General features: G+C 43.7%; 2 protein-coding genes across 3 annotated transcripts in view; one reads left to right on the top strand and one right to left on the bottom strand.

The window, feature by feature from the left end:
• LOC119915693 (MAP7 domain-containing protein 1-like) overlaps nucleotides 1–934 on the top strand; it is a 13,307-nt gene extending 12,373 nt beyond the window's left edge. Inside the window, exon 10 of the mRNA XM_038735362.1 lies at nucleotides 697–934. Within this exon, the coding sequence (XP_038591290.1) occupies nucleotides 697–934 (238 nt within the window). The remainder of the gene's footprint in view (nucleotides 1–696) is intronic.
• LOC119916283 (TBC1 domain family member 12-like) overlaps nucleotides 782–24,084 on the bottom strand; it is a 30,047-nt gene continuing 6,744 nt past the window's right edge. Inside the window, exons 3-15 of one of the 2 annotated variants that reach the window (XM_038736247.1) lie at nucleotides 14,054–14,150; nucleotides 13,262–13,389; nucleotides 13,108–13,190; nucleotides 12,889–13,006; nucleotides 10,998–11,104; nucleotides 10,814–10,882; nucleotides 10,659–10,741; nucleotides 10,500–10,571; nucleotides 9,073–9,201; nucleotides 8,733–8,842; nucleotides 7,008–7,165; nucleotides 6,331–6,434; nucleotides 782–1,147 (exon numbers count right to left, since the gene is read on the bottom strand). In XM_038736247.1, coding sequence (XP_038592175.1) covers nucleotides 998–1,147; nucleotides 6,331–6,434; nucleotides 7,008–7,165; nucleotides 8,733–8,842; nucleotides 9,073–9,201; nucleotides 10,500–10,571; nucleotides 10,659–10,741; nucleotides 10,814–10,882; nucleotides 10,998–11,104; nucleotides 12,889–13,006; nucleotides 13,108–13,190; nucleotides 13,262–13,389; nucleotides 14,054–14,150 — 1,408 coding nt within the window. In that variant the 3' untranslated portion in view covers nucleotides 782–997. The remainder of the gene's footprint in view (nucleotides 1,148–6,330; nucleotides 6,435–7,007; nucleotides 7,166–8,732; nucleotides 8,843–9,072; nucleotides 9,202–10,499; nucleotides 10,572–10,658; nucleotides 10,742–10,813; nucleotides 10,883–10,997; nucleotides 11,105–12,888; nucleotides 13,007–13,107; nucleotides 13,191–13,261; nucleotides 13,390–14,053; nucleotides 14,151–24,084) is intronic. The other variant, XM_038736248.1, reaches the window with a different exon arrangement.

Here is a 24,084-nt window from a genome sequence, read left to right as displayed (position 1 = left end):
CTCAGAAACGGTCCCGTTAATTAATTAAGATCTCTCTCTGAAATCCCAGTTCGGCTGCAGGGCTCGCTGTCTGAACGGAAATAACTTCATTTCAGCTGCAGCTCAGAGGAACAAGTCAGTATGAAATCTAAACATATTTGATCAAGTGGTGTAGATTAAGATCCTGCTTCTCATCAGTAACACTGAGCACAGATGTGGTGTGTAGTCCACGTGCAGGGTAACCTCGAGATAACCACCAACAAAACCTGCTGGGAGCACTTTAGAGATGCAGCGTCAATTGCCATGGCAACAGACCTCGGTTTACACGTGTCCACCTTTCGTAGTGAGGGTTTATCAGGACATTACACCTGACGTGATGATGTTACTCCTGAAGTTACCTGGATAAGCCAGGTACCCCGCTTCGTGGTACAGGCCTCTGGTCTCTTATTTTGAAAGGCCCGGTCAGTCAGAGGGATAAAACAGACATTAAAATGTGTTTTATTATCATCTCTTTATTTTATTCCTTCTTCATTCTCAGCAGGCAAACTGCTCTTTCCGTCAGAGACGGATGTAAAAATACGTTTTGGACCATCGACCGTAGATTTGTTCTGACAACAAAAGCAAAACGTTCTTATCTTTAAAAATATTAGACACGTTTTCGTGTGATTCGTGTGAGGTTAGTTTGTTGTGGACCTAAAGTTTCATTTCATTTCACAGAACACGTCCCGGTTCCTGCGGGGTCCGGTGCCGGACTTTAAAGGAGCCCCAGCTGATAAGCCGCGTGATGAAACCCAGGACAGAGCTGAAGTTCGGACTCACCGGACCCATGCTGGACCTCCGGACCTCCGGACCTATGCGGGACCTCCGGACCTATGCGGGACCTCCGGACCTATGCGGACCTCCGGACCTATGCGGGACCTCCGGACCTATGCGGGACCTCCGGACCTCCGAGTAGAAGTTTGTTTCGGTGGAGAAGCTGCAGTTCGTCGCCCCACGCGCGCTGATCAGGGAAGCGGGTTCACGTCGGTAACCCGGAAACGAACCCCTCCTCTGCAGAACAGCGCCCCCAGCGGCGGGAGGGCAACGCGCACAAAACAGTCTTCTTCTTCTTCTTCTTCTTCTTCTTCTTGGCACACAACAGATGGTGCATTAGCGCCACCGCCTGCTTCTGTCAGCGCAAACACACATGAATACACAAGAATAAAACTCAGATCCTCTCAGTCACATTGATTCCTCTAAGATAATTAAATGCCATAGCACTTCTGTCAACTCTATTTTTCATTTTCCCCCCTCGAAGACTTCAGTTTGTTTGTCTATTGAATTGTTCACACTATAGGTCACATTAAGGTGGAAAAAGTTCTGACATGATTTATCTTTGTCTCATTATTTTACATCAGAAGAACCTGGCATTTTAACAGGGGTGTGTAGACTTTTTCTATCCACTGTATATCCTTTATTTTCTACAGAACACGTTAACCTTTCATTTCTCCATTGCTTTGCACATGTCGGATGTTAAAGCCTGTGGTTTCCCGGGTTTCTACAGTCTTCTGGTTTGCGTAGTGGCGCCACCACAGCCTCCTCCCAGCTCTGTGGCAGTTTCCCTTCCTCCCACACTTTATTCTGCAGTTCTAGTCATTTATCCTGTGACGCTTCACTGAGCTGGTTTATCAGTTTCCAACACATCTGATCCGTTCCTGGTGCTGACATCTTGGTTTTCTGGAGTGCACGTCTTTGTAAATGGTTTGTTTAGCAGGTCATTCGGGTTAATAACTCTTCACGCTCCCTTACTGTAGTTTCTCTCTTCACTCATATTATTTGAACTGTGAACTGTTACCGAAGTTTTAGCCAGCAGCTTCCTCCTCCTCTCACTGCATATATCAGACTGGGTACCAAACTCTCCTTTGATCCCGTTCATTCCTTTTAGCATCCTCCAGACTTTATCTGTTCCTGTCTCCCTTCCTACTAAACATTTCTCCAGTACTCTTTCTTTGCACTTTTTTTTGATTCTCCTGACATTTGCTTGTAATTATTTACAAGGTTCCTGCTTTATTTTAAAAATGAATCGCTCGTTCACATTCCTCTGTCCACCATCTTCTTCTTTATTGACTTCTCTGCATGAAACATTTAAATTATCATCTTTATTTCCATCAACTTTTCTCATTTCTTGATCACTTAATATTCCTAAATTTATCCCTCTCAGCACTGCTGAATGACCATTTCTGAAATCCTCCTGTATCATATTCCTCCTGTCCTGCTGCTGTTACACCAGGACAGAGGTCACTTCCTGCTGTCCTTCCTCTGACTACTTCCCATGTTTAAATACCTGCTAATGAATCCCACACTAATGCAAGATCTACTGCTGACTCTGTACCAGTTCTTATATTAACTCTTGTACCGCTTCTGTTATTTAAGCACACTAAATTTTTTGTCTCCATTAACTCCCACATTACCGTTCCACTGGTGACCTGCTGTCACCTTCCCTACTAACTGTATCACCAGGCCATCCATAAGCCTACCACATGGATTATAAAAAGGTAACAACTTTGATATTTCCTTCTTTAGTCCATACTTCACTTATTGAATAAATTGTTTCTGCAAAACTCTATATTGCTTCCTTGCTTTATAGATATTATTCATCCTCCTCCCCTCCCTCTGTCTCTACAGATGCCATCATATCCTTTAAGAACAAAATCTAATTCTGATTTAAGCCATCTGATTTATAAACTCCTGACCATTTGCTGTGAAGCTTCTTGCATTCCTCTGGACAGTATTCAGCTTGTCTTTAACCCTGGACCTCCCGCCTTCCCGTCTGCTTCAACTCTTTTGATTTGCTCCCAGGATCTTTTATCCGTTCACTATTATTTTAATTATCTCTGTTTTCTGTTTGACTTGATCAATTGATCACACAGGCAACGAACAAAATGATCTTGTCACACTTGTCAGTTCTGTGTTTGTTTCCTGCGTCTACCTGGGGAACTAATTCAGTATCAACCCTCCCGTTTGTCCCCGGACTTTCTTCACTGCCTCTGCATAGCTCGTGTTGTCAACTGTTCTAACCCTCTTCCTGACTTCACGTCCACCATATGTCACCCTGTGTTGACCACCACAGTTACAACATTTATCCTGCACATTTTCCTTACGTTCTTCCATTTGTAACCATCTCCGAACACAATCATGTAATTCAAGTCACTGAGGGCAATGTCTTTCATTGTTTTACAACATGTACCTGGCCGTACGAGGGCTGGGTGTCTTTGTGTCCTCTGGAGGACCTCTTAAAGACAACATATTCCCGTGCTGAGACACTGCAGCTCACTCCGATGGTACTCTGATGCCTCTGTGTCCCAGTGAGTTCCTTCTTGAATAAAATTCACAGAGAGACAAGTGTTCGCCTGAGCTGTTTATTTGAAAACTCAAATTGCCACCACACACTCTATGCTCACCTCCGCCTTTGGGACCTCTGCTTCCCTTTGCAAACCGCGGCTGTATGCACATACTCTGGCATGTATAACAGCAGGAACATCCTACTTTAACCTTTTCTGGAAGTACGGACTCCTGAAACTCCTGAAGAACAGAGAAGCCATGAACCCTTTTACCATTTATTTTTCTCATCACCTCCCCTAATACTGCGTTTGAGTTTCTCCAAGTCTTCTTCTACAGGGATCCCTGTTATCACTCCCTTTGTTACTCGACTCTCACCCAGACTTTCCACTTGCAAGGCTCTAGAATCAGAATCAGATTCAGTTTTATTGCCAAGTAGTATTTTACACATACGAGGAGTTTGCTTTAGTGATGAGGTGCTACACGTACAGCTGACATAAATAGATGTAGAAATATATAAATATGGAATAAACAAATGCAAGTTATATAAGAATGATAGAAGAATAGAGAAAAATACAACTGACAAAAAAAAAAAATGAAAATAACAATAGAACAACAACAATTAACAACAAATATGTGCAATGTGCCAGGTTCGAAGTGATATTTACATGTGCAGAGACATTTGTATGATTTGAAAGGGGGGAGTGTCAGAGGGGGACCCGGGTCTTGTTGATGAGGCTGCAGACAGGAAGAAACTGTTTTTGTGGCGAGAGGTTTTGGTCCTGATGGACTGCAGCCTCCTGCCAGAGGGGAGAGTCTGAAACAGTTTGTGTCCGGGGTGGGGGGGGGGGGGGGGGGTGTCAGCTGCAATCTTTCCTGCTCACCTCAGAGTCCTGGAGGCCAGAAGAGAAGGAAGATTGCAGCCAATCACCTTCTCTGCAGAGCGAATGATGCAGCCTGCCCTTGTCCCTGGCAGTGGCAGCAGCGAACCAGATGGTGATGGAGGAGGTGAGGATGGACTCAATGATGGCGGTGTAGAAGTGCACCATCATTGTCTTTGGCAGGCTGAACTTCTTCAGCTGCCGCAGGAAGTACATCCTCTGCTGGGCCTTCTTGGTGAGGGAGGTGATGTTCAGCTCCTACTTGAGGTCCTGGGAGATGATGGTGCCCAGGAAGAGGAAGGAGTCCACAGTGGTGACTGGGGAGTCCCACAGGATGATGGGGGAGGGTGGGGCTGGGCTCTTCCTGAAGTCCACGACCATCTCCACTGTCTTCAGATGGTCGATCTCCAGACTGTAGGCGGACTCGTCCCCACCTGAGATGAGCCCAATGAGGGTGGCGTCATCCGCAAACTTCAGGAGCTTGACAGACTGGTGACTGGAGGTGCAGCTGTTGGTGTACAGGGAGAAGAGAAGGGGGGAAAGAACGCAGCCTTGAGGGGATCCGGTGCTGATGGTCCTGGAGTCAGAGACATGTTTTCCCAGCTTCACGTGCTGTTTCCTGTCCGTCAGGAAGTCTGTAATCCACCTACAGGTGGAGTCAGGCACGCTCAGCTGAGAGAGCTTGTCCTGCAGCAGGTCCAGGATGATGGTGTTAAAAGTTGGGCTTCTGTAAATAACATCACAGAGTACGGTCTAGACCCGCTCTTTTATGAAAAACGCTGTGAGATATCTGTTGTTGTGGTTTCGCGCTATGTAAATAAAACTGAACTGAATTGAAAAGCAGAGCTGAAGTCCACAAACAGGATCCTGGCGTAGGTTCCTGGGGAGTCCAGGTGCTGGAGGATTTAGTGAAGGGCCATGTTTACCGCATCATCTACAGACCTGTTGGCTCTGTAGGCGAACTGCAGGGGGTCCAGGAGTGGGTCTGTGATGGATTTTAGGTAGGACAACACAAGGCGCTCAAAGGACTTCATAACCACAGAGGTCAGTGCGACGGATCTGTAGTCGTTTAATCCTGTGGTCCTTGGTTTCTTGGGGACAGGGATGAGGGTGGAGGCTTTGAAGCAGGCTGGCACATGGCACGTCTCCAGTGAGGTGTTAAAAATGGCTGTGAACACCGGAGACAGCTGATCAGCAAAGTGCTTCAGGGTGGATGGGGAGACAGAGTCTGGCTGTTCCTCCGTTTTGCATTTTACCAACACAGCCTCAAAATCTTTCCCCTGTCCACATCTCCTAGCTTCTTTTTTAATTCCCTAGACACCGCTAGACTTAAACCAACATGCTCGTCTTCTTTTCTAAATTCCTCTCATAGCCCTTTTCGGCACACATTTCCCCACCGGCTTCATCTGAGCTGTTTTGTCTTCCAAACTACGTTTCCTTCCTTGACTCGAGAACCAGCCTACCTCTCCTATCCTGTTAACAACTAGAGTCCAGTCGCCAAAGCCCATTTCACCATCTTCCTCTGCTTCCTGAGTTGCCATTCTGATCCAGTCACAAACCAGTTTATGCCAACCGCCAAGTCCCGCACGTTTCTGAGCCCAGAAAACGATGGCTTGTTTGTTTCAAATTCTAGCTTTTCAAATTACGAGTGTGTTCAAAATTTCCACCACAAAACAATCTGAACAGAACAGTTTTTATTAGTTTTATTAAGTTCTTCTTTAATAAATAAGGTACAAGAAGGAAGACACGAAGAGAAGTTACACACTTTAAAATGTCATTATTGAAACTGTACATCAGCCAAAGAATGAAATTTTATTTTACAGGTAATCTTTAAAGTTTCCCAGAGAAAATTCTGTGTTATAGAGAAAATGAGCAGTTACTTAGTCTGCAAATATTCATTTAGCTGCTCAGCCATGATACCTGAAGCACGCTCCCCCAGGTGAGCTACCTGGGCGTACTGTTTGATTACACTCAGACAGAAAAATGCCTTTAACCTGTAAAACCCAGCATATTTTAAATGAAAGAAATAAAAACAGATGGAGGATCAGCTGCTGCTCCTCTGCTCAGACAGCACCTGAGACAGAAACAGAAGTCACTGCAGCTGCTTTTTGTTTTTCACACAGATTATCAGCCCATCTGTCAGGTGACTCACCTGACTCCACTTCCTGTTCCCGCACTGCATGGGTGTGGCCGAGATGCAGGAGAAAAGCCTATCAGAGAGCAGTTCTTCATCAGGGAGGCGGGACAGGAACTGAGCTGAGGAGGAGCACACAGAACAGTTTCCCGAGGATCCGTCCCAGTCCTACACCTGATATCCTGATTATGCTTTTAACAATTAGTCACACTGGGGGAGTCCCAGTGTCATCTGAGACGAGTCCAAGTCAAGTCTCTCACCTATAACGAGTCGCAGTTGAGTCTTAGGTCACCCAGGATGAGTCAAGTCTCACACTACAAGTTACTTACCACAAATTCAAAACTTCAAAAGCCTTCTGTGACTAGTCCTTGTTAGGCCTCGTGTCCCTCAAGACGAGAGCCAGAAAACAAAACACCACTTTCATTTTGTAACGAGTTTTACTGAGATTTTAACGGGTATAATTTTACCGACATTTTATTAGTAATGCGTTACAGCATAAAGAAGCACATTACTGTAAGTGAGTAACACGTTGGTCCCTGCACTGATAAGCACAAGTCAAGGCTCACATTTGTGGACACAAGTCTGAGCGAACTCGAGAGAAAATCGAGTGTCAAGTCCAAGTCAAAGTCAAGATGAGTCCAAGTCAAGCAGCAAGCTGATTGGTCACTGTGTGAGTGAGGTCAGAGATCGCTCACCTATGCTGATGAGGTCCATGTGTAGAAGGACATCCTGGTAGAGTCTTAAGATCCCCAGAGCTGTCCTGAACAGGAACTCCTCCCCATCCCGAAAGAAAACGTCCCATACTCTGCACGCCACGTCCAGAGGGAGGGGCTTGGTGTAGAGAGACAGGATCCTGGAGGGGAGGGGCAGATGTCTCACATATTTCAGTTTCATCATGGGTGTCCAGGTCTGACAGGTCCAGGACCTGTTTAGCTTAGCTTAGCACAAACACTGAAAGCGGGGGGAAACTGCTAGCCTAGCTCCTTCAAAAGACAAAGAAATGTAAAACAACTGGGGTTTTAGCAGCACTTAGCTTCTGAAACAAGATCTGTGATGATCACTTAAACGCTAATTAATACGCAGCAACACAAACATACCAGACATCATATCAAGATTCAATTCAATCAAATTTTCTTAACAGCTCTAATTCATAACAGAAGTTATCTCACTGCACTTTTGTTATAGAGCAGCCACGAGCAGCACAGTGGCAGAACTAGAAAAATTCCCTTTTCCCTGCCTGCCTCCCTGTGTTTTCTCCCCTGTGTGCTCTCTCTCTCTCTCCCTCTGCACCTGAGCCCAGCCAACTACCTGCACCTGCACCTCATCTGCCACCTCGTCAGCCTGCCACACCTGCCAGTAATCACCTCATGACTGCCTGTATTTCAACCCCGGTTCTCCACACCATCCTCACTTGATCGTCGTTGCTCCGTACCCGGTGCCACCCCCACGTTCAGGCTTTCGTGTTTCTTGTTTTTTTTCACATTTACCCTGTGCCTTGACGCTGTCTTCCCTAACCTCGTTTCCCTCCCAGGTACGCTCACCCTCGTCCTCCGTTCGGCTGGGCTCATCCACTGGCCCACTCCTCTTCGGACTTCCCTCACGGCGTCCTCCCTGTTCCCCCGCCTCTCCTCGCTTCCTCGGCCCCTGTGTTCCCCGGCTCCCTGGTCCCCTGACTCCTTGGTTCCCCGTGCCTGTGCTTCCCCGACGTCCTCCTCTCCCTCCACTCCAGTCCCTCTCACCATTTTTCCTCCAATAAACCTCCTTCCCTCAGAGTGCTGCATTTGGGTCCTCTCTGTCCACACACCACACCTCGTAACACTTTCACAGGTAAAATCCTGGAGCAGAACCTGGACTCAAGGTGGGCTCATCTGACTCAGGGCTGGAAAGACTAAAAATCAACTCGTGTCTCTGTTCTGGTAACAGAATCGATCTCTGACCCTGTCCGATGAAACTTTTGTTCTCTTATTGGTGTCTATTTTTGCTGAGAATAAAAATGTTGGTAAAAGTTCAGAATTTTTCATGTGGCCCAAGTCTTGATTTTTTACATGACACATCTCTGAAATTTCAGCTTTATTGCAAAAAAGTATATATTAATGGACAACTCATGCGTTTGGTGCTTTGTACCGTTTAAGGTGTTTTTAGCTCTTAGAACCTCTTAACCTCTGCAGAAAGCCCAGTAACACACCTTAAAACCATTAATTCAGACGTGTTTTTATGTCTGAATCAAGTACAGCTCTCCAGTCTTTGTGCTAAGCTAAACACAACATGGACCTATAAGTCATTCAGACTGAACGCTGTGGTGTAAAATCACAGGATGTCTAGCCAAGGCTAGCTGTTTCCCCTGCTTCAAGTTTTTCTGCTAAGCTAGGTTAGCCGTTTCCCCATGGGCTCTGCTGGACTTTCTTTATTGTCTGACTCACCAGTCCATGAGGTAGAGTTCAGGAGTCAGACCTGAAGACTGGAAGTGAAGGAATAGGTGAGGAAGAGTCTCCTCGAAAAACACCTTGAAGGCCCCGAAGTACCTGAGCATCTACAGACAGAGAGACCAACCGGGACGGTTAGCATTATTAGTGAGGACATACTGGTCCGAACTACTTCAAGAAAGACTTGCTTTCAAGGTTCAGGTTAGAATACGGTTTAAAGAGAGAGGTAAGCGTTGTGATTCAGCATTTTCAGCAGTTAGTATTAGGGATTAGGGAATACCTCAAGTCCATGAGGGTCCCCACAAGTACAGAAAAACAAATGTGCGTGTGTGTGTACCAGCTGGTGGTCCACTCTGTAAAACGCCAGCTGACAGGGTCTGTTGATCAGGTTGGAGAAGCTGATGAAGGCTTCGACCTCGTCCATGTTCAGGATCAACATGGCTGCCGTGGAGGACATACCCTGCACCTGGGCGAGAGACATCCAGAGAGAGTGAGACACAGAGAGAGAGAGAGAGGTGGGGGCTGAACTGTTTTAAAGTCTTTAGGGACAAGTCTATGTCATTTGCAAGGAGTCCAAGTCAAGTATCAAGTCAACTCTCCAATTGCTCAAGATGACTGAAATTCGTGTTTCTAGTTCCTAAAGACAAGAACAAGCCGAGTCCCAAGTCACTCAGGTCACTTTGGACAAGTACAAGTAAAGTCCCAAGTCTAATTAGGTCTTAAGACAAGTCTCTCAGATAAGTCCAAGGCGAGTCTTAGGGCAGGTTAACACCTGAAGGTCCGGTTCCTGAATCGAACCGATGTGAGGATGATTCCTTGTTCCTCCACCAGTTCTCCAGCTGGTCCGGTTTGTGTTCACAAAGGCAAAAACTCAGAGAGTCCAGAAACTCTAAGCAAAAGCCACAAGGTAGAAATGACGTTCGATTATTGGTCATACAGTCTGCAGGTAAAAAGAACAAACCCCTCCAAATACTCAAGAGTACATACTGCAGTACTTTATACAGTTGACGCAGTTCTACTCAACAGATCACTCGAGTCCATTCTCCTTCATCTTATCACTGAATACTTTGAACACCTCAGAGCTCTTCTGCAGCTTCTCTAGTAACTGAGAAATGTTCTCCACCTCCCAGAGGTTCAGGAGGCAGCTCACTTCACTCTGAGTCCAGGTTTGTCCCCGGCTAGTTCACATTTTGGCAGCAAAGTCCCCAAATCAAGAAGAGAAAAAGGTTTTAACCAATGAAATGACTTATACATCACAATGCCTTCTGCAATTTGTTCAAATGGTGTTCACACCAGAAAGGGTCCGCTCCAGAGTTCACTTGGTCTGAGACCACTCCTTTGAGGCGGACCAGAGATCAGTTGTTTGGTCTGCACTAGAGTTCGAGTCCGGCCAACCCAAATGGACCGCACCAAGGGGGTAACCGCCCCAGGGTTTGGTTCAACCGGACTAAACAAGGCTGTTGTGAACCCACCCTTTAGTTAGTCAAGACAAGTCCGAAGTTTCTAATCGCTAAATAACAGTCCAAGTTCAAGATAAGTCCAAGTTATCAGGGACAGGTTCAAGTTGATCCCAAGTCATCCAGACAAATTCAAGTTGACCCTCAAGTCACAAATATGGGTCCAAGTTTCAAGTCTCAAGTTACTTGAAACGAGGACATGTCATGTCTCAAGTCACTCGAGATTCAATGTCAAGTCACAGGAGTCGAGTCTCAAGTTCATCAGACCAAGTCTTTGTGTGTGTGTGTGTGTGTGTGTGAAACTCACATATCCCACATCAGGTCTGTAGCAGGTGTAAGCTCCCAGAATGCTTTGCAGCAGATTGTGATAAGGACCACCCTACAAAATAAAACTTTGAATTCACTTCCTGTCTGTCCATTTTAACAGACGTCTTATACGAGTCATGATTTTTCTCCACTGTCCCACCTTCTGGAAGACGCAGAGCGAGCTGAAAGTTCTGGAGATGTCCCGAGTGATGAGGTCCAGACTGTCAGCCAGCGACCCTCCTTCTGCAGGTAAACAAGTCCAGGTGAGTCGTCCAGAATCAATCTGTCAGAACCTTTCGGCTTGTTGTTTCTTACCATCAGTCTCTGTCTCACTGAGGTTCCTCCACTTCTCCTTCGCTCTGGAGAAGAAGATCTCATACAGCTCTGAGGAAGAGGAGGAGGAGAGTTAGGAGGAAGGAGGAAAACATTACTTGTTCCTCAATGATACCAACTGAATATAGAATCAGATCAGTAAACACAGAGAACATGTTGTTCATGCCTGCAGTGATGTTGAGCTCGTTGCCAATAGCGAGGCTCCAGACTCGTCCTCGGACGCTGGGTGGTAAACCCGCCCACCACAGGTCCCGAGCACGTCGACTCGACCTCCTGAAACACCAACACTCTGACATCATTACATTAACACATTACGGCTGCACAATTAATCGAATATTCATCGTGATTACGATTTTAGCCTCCCACAATTAAATGGACATGATCGACGGCGATATTGCCGTTTAAAATGCGTGCTCCGCTCATGGAAAACTCTGCTGCACATCAAATCAAGGGGCCAATTTGGCTGCGCTCGCCCCACCTTGCTGCAACAGTCCAGAGTAAAAAGTCCATGAGTCCGCTGCAGCGCGGCTGCCGGAGCTGGTCGCGGCCCTTCTGGTCAGTGCTTGTGAGTCCGTCCCAGAAGTGTGTCATATGCAGCTCTTTTTTTGACCAAGCCGTTCTCACTCCCCAACTTGTCACATGTGGGCGCATGGTCAAGACCCATCGGCGTCAGTTTGTACCGCACTGGGGATCCCTGTAGAGTCATAGTTCAGTGCAGTGGGGGGGAAGCCCTGTGGCGTCAGCTTTAGACGGTAAAGGTAGGTATATGATATCTAACAGAAAAGACTGAGTAAGGACGTGGTTGGGGTGGATGGAGGGCCAGAACCCCGACTTTGAACCAGGAGACCGGGGTTCTTGTCCCGTGTGAAATGTAAAGTCAACATTAATTATTTTTTTATAAGTTACCGAGTTGTGTAAATTGAGTAAGTTCCGCAAGTGACATAAGTTAACTTATGTAGTTATTTTAACCCAAACCATGATCCGTTCCTAACCAGGTTTTGTTACCTAAACCGAATAAATTCCAACGTTTTCACCACTCTAGCAATGTTTTCTAGTCTAATGGGATGTCGCATATTTGTTGCTGCTAAGCTTTGCTAACTGGGCATTAAAAAGCAACGGCAAAGGGCCTTGACCACGCGTCAATATGTGACGAGTCGGGAGCAAGAACGTGTTGGTTTGACGGAAGTCACTTCAAGTTGCACAGAGCACACCGAACTGGGCAGGAAGTCAGACAAAACGGCATAGAGAATCGGTAAATTTTCAAAATAAAACACCCTGTGCATACTACTAATCATAAAACAATAAAAAAACACAGTTAAAACAGACAAAAAGAAGCATTTATCTACGTAGCCTACTTCATCATAGAAGAAGCAGAAAAAGCAAGCACTGATCACCACATCAACAAAATCTAAACATGTCGGCAAAATCGAGCAAAACGCTCTGAATCTGAAATGCTCCCTGTGTGGAGATGCAGCCTGCAGACGACACACCAAAACCGGGTCGCACAGAGCCGTAGCTGGTAAGCAGAGTAGAAGCCAGAGGCAGAAGCACAAAAAAGACAAAATAACAACAAGCCAACAACGCGCTCAGCTCCTGAAATGCATCTGAGACGCTTCAAGTGGAAGTTAACATGCAGAGGACGGGACTAAACTGCGGCGCAGCAGTGAGCGGACTCAGTGTACTCTCCGGGTAACATGTTATTTATACTTCTAGGAGATGATACTTTAAGTCTTAGATTTGTACATCAGCAGAAACGCAGCACATCATGGATGTGAAAACTGTTTTTTTATTTTTTATTTGAAATGGCAGTAAAAATATTTTGTCCCTAAAATCAATGAATAATTGTGTTAAATAATCGTGATTATCATTTTGGCCATATTCGTGCAGCCCTATGTGACATCATCACTGGAGCTCTGACATCATCGGTGGAACAAAGATGGCGCCTGCAGTGCATTATTGAGCTCCACCAGCTACATATTAACTACAGCGCTAGTATAACACACACACGCACACGCACACACACACACACACACACACACACACACACACACACATACATGGCGTCCCAGTGTGGCAGGATGTGCTGGATCCAGACCAGCGAGGCGTTGGAGATCCCCTCTTCCTGTCTGAGCCTCTCCTTTATCTGCTGATGTCTCCTCTGAGCCTCCTTCAGCTCTGACAGACAAACAGGAGGCATCATGGGGGTTTACTGTGTCTACAAACACGTTGTTAAGCTCCACTCGTGTGGGAGGTGCAGCAGGTTAAAACAAACAGACCTCTCCTCTTGGCCCCAGCCACCATCTGCTCATACTGCTGCCGGTGTCTCTGGGTCTCCTCTGCTGACTTGGCTGGAAGGTTCCTGCACACAAACAAACTGTCAGAGACACTCAGCTGACAGACAGGAAGTGATTAAACAGGACGTAGTCGTACAGCGGCCGGTCTTCCAGGATCAGCGCTGTGGTCGACAGCGGCTCGAACTCCACCTTCCTCTTGCTCTGCTGCGCCGCAGGATTATGGGTAGGAGAGCTGCGGGCTGCGACCTGCCGTGCCTCGAACTCCTGCAATGACATCACAAAACCCACGTCAGTCATGTGACAACAAGGTGAGCACAGCTGATGACAAGCGACAGCCGGAGACGGAGGTGAGCGATGGAGGAAAGAGACGTCCCACCAGGTCTCTGCGTTTGTCTTCACTCTCACTGATACGGTCCTCAGTCCATCAGGGCCCTGCACCACAAAGCCAGCTCAACATACCCACGAAATCTCGGTTATCTGGCTTCACTAAATCTACCAATCAGGGGAAGCGGTCACACGAAGCTGGTTATCAACTCGGTAAGTCGACCCAGGTCTCTGCGGTCCTCTTCACTCGGCTGATCCTGGCCTGTTTACCAGCTGCTGACCGGGTTATCATGTTGTTGATGACATCATGTTTCACGTGATGTCGCCTACGCTGGTGGCGTACACGTCACCATAGGCGCCATACAGCATGGTGTATCAGTTTAATAGTAAAGGCAGCGTCTGTGACGTCAGGTTTTCTAAATACCTGGTGGATCCTGATACCGCCCGAGCCTAGAACTTAGATCCTGACTTCCTCTAAAGGAAAAGGTTCTTGTGATGGTTTAGTTTTATTTAGTTTTTTATATTGCATCTGTGTTTTCTGTCCAATGTCTGTCTTTTATTGTGAAGTGCAACATAAAGTTCCCAGAGGAAGCTCAGCCGGTACCTGCTGGATGATCCGGGCCTGTTTGGACGGACTCTGTTTAGGAGGAACTTTACCGAACAACTTCCAACCAGCAACACTGACGGACCGCTGCCTCCTGCTGCAACACAGAGAGAGACACAGAGAGAGACACAGAAAGACAAAGAGCAACACAGAGAGAGACATAGAGACACAGAAAGACAAAGAGCAACACAGAGAGAGACAGAGACACAGAAAGACAAAGAGCAACACAGAGAGAGACAGAGACACAGAAAGACAAAGAGCAACACAGAGAGACATAGAGACACAGAGAGACATAGAGACACAGAGAGACAAAGAGCAACACAGAGAGAGACATAGAGAGACAAAGAGCAACACAGAGAGAGACAGAGACACAGAGAGACAAAGAGCAACACAGAGAGAGACAGAGACACAGAGAGACAAAGAGCAACACACAGAGAGACAGAGACACAGAAAGACAAAGAGCAACACAGAGAGAGACATAGAGACACAGAAAGACAAAGAGCAACACAGAGAGAGACAGAGACACAGAAAGACAAAGAGCAACACAGAGAGAGACACAGAGAGACACAGAAAGACAAAGAGCAACACAGAGAGAGACAGAGACACAGAAAGAAAAAGAGCAACACAGAGAGAGACATAGAGACACAGAAAGACAAAGAGCAACACAGAGAGAGACACAGAGAGAGACACAGAAAGACAAAGAGCAACACAGAGAGAGACAGAGACACAGAAAGACAAAGAGCAACACAGAGAGAGACAGAGACACAGAGAGACAAAGAGCAACACAGAGAGAGACAGAGACACAGAGAGACAAAGAGCAACACAGAGAGAGACAGAGACACAGAAAGACAAAGAGCAACACAGAGAGAGACATAGAGACACAGAAAGACAAAGAGCAACACAGAGAGAGACACAGAGACACAGAAAGACAAAGAGCAACACAGAGAGAGACAGAGACACAGAAAGACAAAGAGCAACAGAGAGAGACACAGAGAGAGACACAGAGAGAGACACAGAAAGACAAAGAGCAACACAGAGAGAGACAGAGACACAGAAAGACAAAGAGCAACACAGAGAGAGACACAGAGACACAGAAAGACAAAGAGCAACACAGAGAGAGACAGAGACACAGAAAGACAAAGAGCAACACAGAGAGAGACATAGACACAGAGAGACAAAGAGCAACACAGAGAGAGACATAGAGAGACAAAGAGCAACACAGAGAGAGACAGAGACACAGAGAGACAAAGAGCAACACAGAGAGAGACAGAGACACAGAAAGACAAAGAGCAACACAGAGAGAGACATAGAGACACAGAAAGACAAAGAGCAACACAGAGAGAGACACAGAGAGACACAGAAAGACAAAGAGCAACACAGAGAGAGACAGAGACACAGAAAGACAAAGAGCAACACAGAGAGAGACATAGAGACACAGAAAGACAAAGAGCAACACAGAGAGAGACAGAGACACAGAAAGACAAAGAGCAACACAAAGAGAGACACAGAAAGACAAAGAGCAACACAGAGAGAGACAGAGACACAGAAAGACAAAGAGCAACACAGAGAGAGACATAGAGACACAGAAAGACAAAGAGCAACACAGAGAGAGACAGAGACACAGAAAGACAAAGAGAGACACAGAAAGACAAAGAGCAACACAGAGAGAGACAGAGACACAGAAAGACAAAGAGCAACACAGAGAGAGACAGAGACACAGAAAGACAAAGAGCAACACAGAGAGAGACATAGAGACACAGAGAGACAGAGACACAGAGAAACAAAGAGCAACAGAGAGAAAGACAGAGAGACACAGAGAGAGACAGAGACATAGAAAGACAAAGAGCAACACAGAGAGAGACAGAGACACAGAAAGACAAAGAGCAACACAGAGAGAGACATAGAGACACAGAAAGACAAAGAGCAACACAGAGAGAGACATAGAGACACAGAAAGACAAAGAGCAACACAGAGAGAGACAGAGACACAGAAAGACAAAGAGCAACAGAAAGACAAAGAGCAACACAGAGAGAGACAGAGACACAGAAAGACAAAGAGCAACACAGAGAGAGACAGAGACACAGAAAGACAAAGAGCAACACAGAGAGAGACATAGAGACACAGAGAGACAGAGACACAGAGAAACAAAGAGCAACAGAGAGAAAGACAGAGAGACACAGAGAGAGACAGAGACATAGAAAGACAAAGAGCAACACAGAGAGAGACAGAGACACAGAAAGACAAAGAGCAACACAGAGAGAGACAGAGACACAGAAAGACAAAGAGCAACACAGAGAGAGACATAGAGACACAGAAAGACAAAGAGCAACACAGAGAGAGACATAGAGACACAGAGAGACAGAGAAACAGAGAAACAAAGAGCAACAGAGAGAAAGACAGAGAGACACAGAGAGAGACAGAGACATAGAAAGACAAAGAGCAACACAGAGAGAGACAGAGACACAGAAAGACAAAGAGCAACACAGAGAGAGACAGAGACACAGAAAGACAAAGAGCAACACAGAGAGAGACATAGAGACACAGAAAGACAAAGAGCAACACAGAGAGAGACATAGAGACACAGAGAGACAGAGAAACAGAGAAACAAAGAGCAACAGAGAGAAAGACAGAGAGACACAGAGAGAGACAGAGACATAGAAAGACAAAGATCAATACAGAGAGAGACACAGAGACAAACAGAGAAACAGAGAGACACAGACAGCGAGAGACAAGGGCGACACAGGGAGACAAAGAGAGACAGAGACACAGAGAGGCAGAGACAAAGAGAGACACAGAGAGACACAGAGACAAATGTTATGGACTCAAAATATAAAACTTTACTGAAAGCCTTTCATTTGTCTGAAACTCCAGCTGCTGCTGCAATTACAGTTTTACTACATTTCCCACAAAGCATTTGAAGAAGGTGTCCCGATGACCTCGCTGTGATTCTGCACGCATCCACCAGGAGGCTCCAGAGTCCAATAAACTCAGACATGATTTTCATGTGCTAATAATTATTCTGTCACGATTCTGAACAATAAAGACTCTGATCAGTACCGGCCTAGTAGTGATGTAATATTGATCCAGTATTGACATAATATTGATGTAGAATTAATGTAGTACTGATGAAATATTTATCCAGTAGTGATGTAATATTGATCCAGTATTGACGTAATATTGATGTAGAATTAATGTAGTACTGATGAAATATTTATCCAGTAGTGATGTAATATTGATCCAGTATTGACGTAATATTGATGTAGAATTAATGTAGTATTTATATAGTATTGATGTAATATTGATGTAGAATTAATGTAGTATTTATGTAGTATTGATGAAATATTTATCTAGTAGTGATGTAATATTGATGTAGAATTAATGTAGTATTTATGTAGTATTGATGAAATATTTATCTAGTAGTGATGTAATATTGATCCAGTATTGACGTAATATTGATGTAGAATTAATGTAGTATTTATGTAGTATTGATGAAATATTTATCCAGTAGTGATGTAATATTGATCCAGTATTGACGTAATATTGATGTAGAATTAATGTAGTATTGATGAAATATTTATCCAGTAGTGATGTAATATTGATCCAGTATTGACGTATATTGATGTAGAATTAATGTAGTATTGATGAAATATTTATCCAGTAGTGATGTAATATTGATCCAGTATTGACGCAATATTGATGTAGAATTAATGTAGTATTTATGTAATATTGATGTAGAATTAATGTAGTATTTATGTAGTATTGATGTAATATTGATGTAGAATTAATGTAGTATTTATGTAGTATTGATGAAATATTTATCCAGTAGTGATGTAATATTGATCCAGTATTGACGTAATATTAATGTAGAATTAATGTAGTATTTATGTAGTATTGATGTAGTATTGATTTAATATTGATTTTGTATTAAATAATTTCGATGATCGGGGGACAGACACCGTCACTATAGGATTTTCACTAAGTAACTCCTGGAATGGAGGAGCAGAGAAGTGTGTTAGACTGCGACTCTGCGTAGGGTTTTGGGTGGGTAACTGCTGAATTAGAAGGGCAGAGAAGTGTGTTAGACTGCGACTCTGCGTAGGGTTTTGGGTGGGTAACTGCTGAAAAAGAAGGGCAGAGAAGTGTGTTAAACTGCGACTCTGCGTAGGGTTTTGGGTGGGTAACTGCTGAAAAAGAAGGGCAGAGAAGTGTGTTAGACTGCGACTCTGCGTAGGGTTTTGGGTGGGTAACTGCTGAATTAGAAGGGCAGAGAAGTGTGTTAGACTGCGACTCTGCGTAGGGTTTTGGGTGGGTAACTGCTGAAAAAGAAGGGCAGAGAAGTGTGTTAGACTGCGACTCTGCGTAGGGTTTTGGGTGGGTAACTGCTGAATTAGAAGGGCAGAGAAGTGTGTTAAACTGCGACTCTGCGTAGGGTTTTGGGTGGGTAACTGCTGAAAAGAAGGGCAGAGAAGTGTGTTAGACTGCGACTCTGCGTAGGGTTTTGGGTGGGTAACTGCTGAAAAGAAGGGCAGAGAAGTGTGTTAGACTGCGACTCTGCGTAGGGTTTTGGGTGGGTAACTGCTGAAAAAGAAGGGCAGAGAAGTGTGTTAGACTGCGACTCTGCGTAGGGTTTTGGGTGGGTAACTGCTGAATTAGAAGGGCAGAGAAGTGTGTTAAACTGCGACTCTGCGTAGGGTTTTGGGTGGGTAACTGCTGAAAAGAAGGGCAGAGAAGTGTGTTAGACTGCGACTCTGCGTAGGGTTTTGGGTGGGTAACTGCTGAAAAGAAGGGCAGAGAAGTGTGTTAGACTGCGACTCTGCGTAGGGTTTTGGGTGGGTAACTGCTGAAAAAGAAGGGCAGAGAAGTGTTTTAAACTGCGACTCTGCGTAGGGTTTTGGGTGGGTAACTGCTGAATTAGAAGGGCAGAGAAGTGTGTTAGACTGCGACTCTGCGTAGGGTTTTGGGTGGGTAACTGCTGAATTAGAAGGGCAGAGAAGTGTGTTAGACTGCGACTCTGCGTAGGGTTTTGGGTGGGTAACTGCTGAAAAAGAAGGGCAGAGAAGTGTGTTAGACTGCGACTCTGCGTAGGGTTTTGGGTGGGTAACTGCTGAATTAGAAGGGCAGAGAAGTGTGTTAAACTGCAACTCTGCGTAGGGTTTTGGGTGGGTAACTGCTGAAAAAGAAGGGCAGAGAAGTGTGTTAGACTGCGACTCTGCGTAGGGTTTTGGGTGGGTAACTGCTGAAAAAGAAGGGCAGAGAAGTGTGTTAGACTGCGACTCTGCGTAGGGTTTTGGGTGGGTAACTGCTGAAAAGAAGGGCAGAGAAGTGTGTTAGACTGCGACTCTGCGTAGGGTTTTGGGTGGGTAACTGCTGAATTAGAAGGGCAGAGAAGTGTGTTAAACTGCGACTCTGCGTAGGGTTTTGGGTGGGTAACTGCTGAAAAAGAAGGGCAGAGAAGTGTGTTAGACTGCGACTCTGCGTAGGGTTTTGGGTGGGTAACTGCTGAAAAAGAAGGGCAGAGAAGTGTGTTAGACTGCGACTCTGCGTAGGGTTTTGGGTGGGTAACTGCTGAATTAGAAGGGCAGAGAAGTGTGTTAGACTGCGACTCTGCGTAGGGTTTTGGGTGGGTAACTGCTGAAAAAGAAGGGCAGAGAAGTGTTTTAAACTGCGACTCTGCGTAGGGTTTTGGGTGGGTAACTGCTGAATTAGAAGGGCAGAGAAGTGTGTTAGACTGCGACTCTGCGTAGGGTTTTGGGTGGGTAACTGCTGAATTAGAAGGGCAGAGAAGTGTGTTAGACTGCGACTCTGCGTAGGGTTTTGGGTGGGTAACTGCTGAATTAGAAGGGCAGAGAAGTGTGTTAGACTGCGACTCTGCGTAGGGTTTTGGGTGGGTAACTGCTGAAAAAGAAGGGCAGAGAAGTGTGTTAGACTGCGACTCTGCGTAGGGTTTTGGGTGGGTAACTGCTGAAAAAGAAGGGCAGAGAAGTGTGTTAGACTGCGACTCTGCGTAGGGTTTTGGGTGGGTAACTGCTGAAAAAGAAGGGCAGAGAAGTGTGTTAGACTGCGACTCTGCGTAGGGTTTTGGGTGGGTAACTGCTGAATTAGAAGGGCAGAGAAGTGTGTTAGACTGCGACTCTGCGTAGGGTTTTGGGTGGGTAACTGCTGAATTAGAAGGGCAGAGAAGTGTGTTAGACTGCGACTCTGCGTAGGGTTTTGGGTGGGTAACTGCTGAATTAGAAGGGCAGAGAAGTGTGTTAGACTGCGACTCTGCGTAGGGTTTTGGGTGGGTAACTGCTGAAAAAGAAGGGCAGAGAAGTGTGTTAGACTGCGACTCTGCGTAGGGTTTTGGGTGGGTAACTGCTGAATTAGAAGGGCAGAGAAGTGTGTTAGACTGCGACTCTGCGTAGGGTTTTGGGTGGGTAACTGCTGAAAAGAAGGGCAGAGAAGTGTGTTAAACTGCGACTCTGCGTAGGGTTTTGGGTGGGTAACTTCTGAATTAGAAGGGCAGAGAAGTGCGTTAGACTGCGACTCTGCGTAGGGTTTTGGGTGGGTAACTGCTGAAAAAGAAGGGCAGAGAAGTGCGTTAGACTGCGACTCTGCGTAGGGTTTTGGGTGGGTAACTGCTGAATTAGAAGGGCAGAGAAGTGTGTTAGACTGCGACTCTGCGTAGGGTTTTGGGTGGGTAACTGCTGAATTAGAAGGGCAGAGAAGTGTGTTAGACTGCGACTCTGCGTAGGGTTTTGGGTGGGTAACTGCTGAATTAGAAGGGCAGAGAAGTGTGTTAGACTGCGACTCTGCGTAGGGTTTGGGTGGGTAACTGCTGAAAAAGAAGGGCAGAGAAGTGTGTTAGACTGCGACTCTGCGTAGGGTTTTGGGTGGGTAACTGCTGAAAAAGAAGGGCAGAGAAGTGTGTTAGACTGCGACTCTGCCTCCTGGTCTCAACTCTGGGTTGTCATGGATTTGGTCCACTAATAAACTTGGCCAGATTTCTAGAAATGAGAGCTGCTCCTTCCCAAGTGGGATGGATGCCGTCTCTCCGGATCAGACCAGGTCTTCCCCAGAAAGTCTGCCAATGATCAACAAAGCCCACATCGTTTGCTGGACACCACCTCGACAACCAGCGGCGGAATGACGACATGCGGCTATACATGTCATCACTGGTCTTCCAGGCTTAAAAACTGGTTAAAGACAAACCATAAGTGTACTCATTTTTAATTATTGTAAGTAGGTAAGAGTTGTATATGGTATGCATGTTTATATATCATGTTTATATAATTTTTTTAAATTGAAGTAGTTAAGTATGTAAATTCTATTGTGTATAAAAGCCCAACCAGGGACAGGAGTTGAAAATTAGCATTAGCTATAAACTTTATATGCAGTACTTCAGTGACAAGCTTTGTTTGTTTGCATTGTCCCTGTCAAATAAATAAATAAATAAATATTGATTTAGTATTGATATAGTATTGATCTAGTATTGATGTAGAATTGATCTAGTATTGACGTAATATTGATGTAGAATTGATGTAGTATTTCTGTAGCATTGATGTAATATTTATCTAGTTTTGATGTAGTATTGATTTAATATTGATTTAGTATTGATCTAGTATTGATGTAGAATTAATGTAGTATTGATGTAGTATTGATCTAATTTTGACGTAGTGTTGATGTAGAATTGATGTTATATAGATGTAATATTGATTTAGTATTGATGTAGAATTGATCAGTATTGATGCTGAATTAATATAGTATTGATCTAGTATTGACGTAGTATTGATCTGGTATCGATGTTGTATTTATGTAGAATATCTGTAGTGTTGACGTAATATTGATCTAGTATTGACGTAGTATTGATCTGGTATCGATGTTGTATTTATGTAGAATATATGTAGTGTTGACGTAGTATTGATCTAGTATTGACGTAGTATTGACGTAGTATTGATCTGGTATCGATGTTGTATTTATGTAGAATATATGTAGTGTTGATGTAGTATTGATCTAGTGTTGACGTAGAATTGATCAGTATTGATGCTGAATTAATATAGTATTGATCTAGTATTGACGTAGTATTGATCTGGTATCGATGTTGTATTTATGTAGAATATATGTAGTGTTGACGTAGTATTGATCTAGTGTTGATGTAGAATTGATCAGTATTGATGCTGAATTAATATATTATTGACGTAGTATTGACGTAGTGTTGACGTAGTATTGATCTGGTATCGATGTTGTATTTATGTAGAATATATGTAGTGTTGATGCAGTATCGATGTTGTATTTATGTAGAATATATGTAGTGTTGATGTAGTATTGATGTAGAATTGATATTTTATTGATGTAGAGTTTATGTAGTATTGACTTGTTTTGATGTAGTATTGATCAGTATTTATGTAGAATATATGTAGTGTTGATCTGGTATCGATGTTGTATTTATGTAGAATATATGTAGTGTTGACGTAGTATTGATCTAGTGTTGATGTAGAATTGATCAGTATTGATGCTGAATTAATATATTATTGACGTAGTATTGACGTAGTGTTGACGTAGTATTGATCTGGTATCGATGTTGTATTTATGTAGAATATATGTAGTGTTGACGTAGTATTGATCTAGTGTTGACGTAGAATTGATCAGTATTGATGCTGAATTAATATAGTATTGATCTAGTATTGACGTAGTATTGATCTGGTATCGATGTTGTATTTATGTAGAATATATGTAGTGTTGACGTAGTATTGATCTAGTGTTGACGTAGAATTGATCAGTATTGATGCTGAATTAATATAGTATTGACGTAGTATTGACGTAGTATTGATCTGGTATCGATGTTGTATTTATGTAGAATATATGTAGTATTGATGTAGTATTGATCTAGTATTGATGTAGTATTGACGTAGCATTGATGTAGAATTGATGTTTTATCATGTAGAATTTATGTAGTATTGACTTGTTTTGATGTAGTATTGATCAGTATTGATGTAGAATATATCTAGTATTGATCTGGTATCGATGTTGTATTTATGTAGAATATATGTAGTATTGATGTAGTATTGATCTAGTATTGATGTAGTATTGACGTAGCATTGATGTAGAATTGATGTTTTATCATGTAGAATTTATGTAGTATTGACTTGTTTTGATGTGGTATTGATCAGTATTGATGTAGAATATATGTAGTATTGATCTGGTATCGATGTTGTATTTATGTAGAATATATGTAGTATTGATGTAGTATTGACGTAGCATTGATGTAGTATTGATCAGTATTGATGTAGAATATATGTAGTATTGATCTGGTATCGATGTTGTATTTATGTAGAATTTATGTAGTACTGATGTAGTATTGATCTGGTATCGATGTTGTATTTATGTAGAATATATGTAGTATTGATGTAGTATTGATCTGGTATCGATGTTGTATTTATGTAGAATATATGTAGTATTGATGTAGTATTGATCTAGTATTGATGTAGAACATATGTAGTATTGATCTGGTATCGATGTTGTATTTATGTAGAATATATGTAGTGTTGATCTGGTATCGATGTTGTATTTATGTAGAATATATGTAGTATTGATGTAGTATTGATCTAGTATTGATGTAGAATATATGTAGTATTGATGTAGTATTGATCTAGTATTGATGTAGAACATATGTAGTATTGATCTGGTATTGATGTAGAACATATGTAGTATTGATCTGGTATCGATGTTGTATTATGTAGAATATATGTAGTATTGATGTAGTATTGATCTAGTATTGATGTAGAATATATGTAGTATTGATGTAGTATTGATCTAGTATTGATGTAGAATATATGTAGTATTGATGTAGTATTGATCTAGTATTGATGTAGAACATATGTAGTATTGATCTGGTATCGATGTTGTATTTATGTAGAATATATGTAGTATTGATGTAGTATTGATCTAGTATTGATGTAGAATATATGTAGTATTGATGTAGTATTGATCTAGTATTGATGTAGAATATATGTAGTATTGATCTGGTATCGATGTTGTATTTATGTAGAATA

The sequence above is a fragment of the Micropterus salmoides genome, unplaced genomic scaffold (assembly GCF_014851395.1).
Source record: "Micropterus salmoides isolate LMB-PRFRI ecotype aquatic unplaced genomic scaffold, ASM1485139v1 Ms_hic_scaffold_21, whole genome shotgun sequence".
NCBI lineage: Eukaryota > Metazoa > Chordata > Actinopteri > Centrarchiformes > Centrarchidae > Micropterus > Micropterus salmoides.
This window is presented reverse-complemented; position numbering and strand designations above follow the sequence as displayed.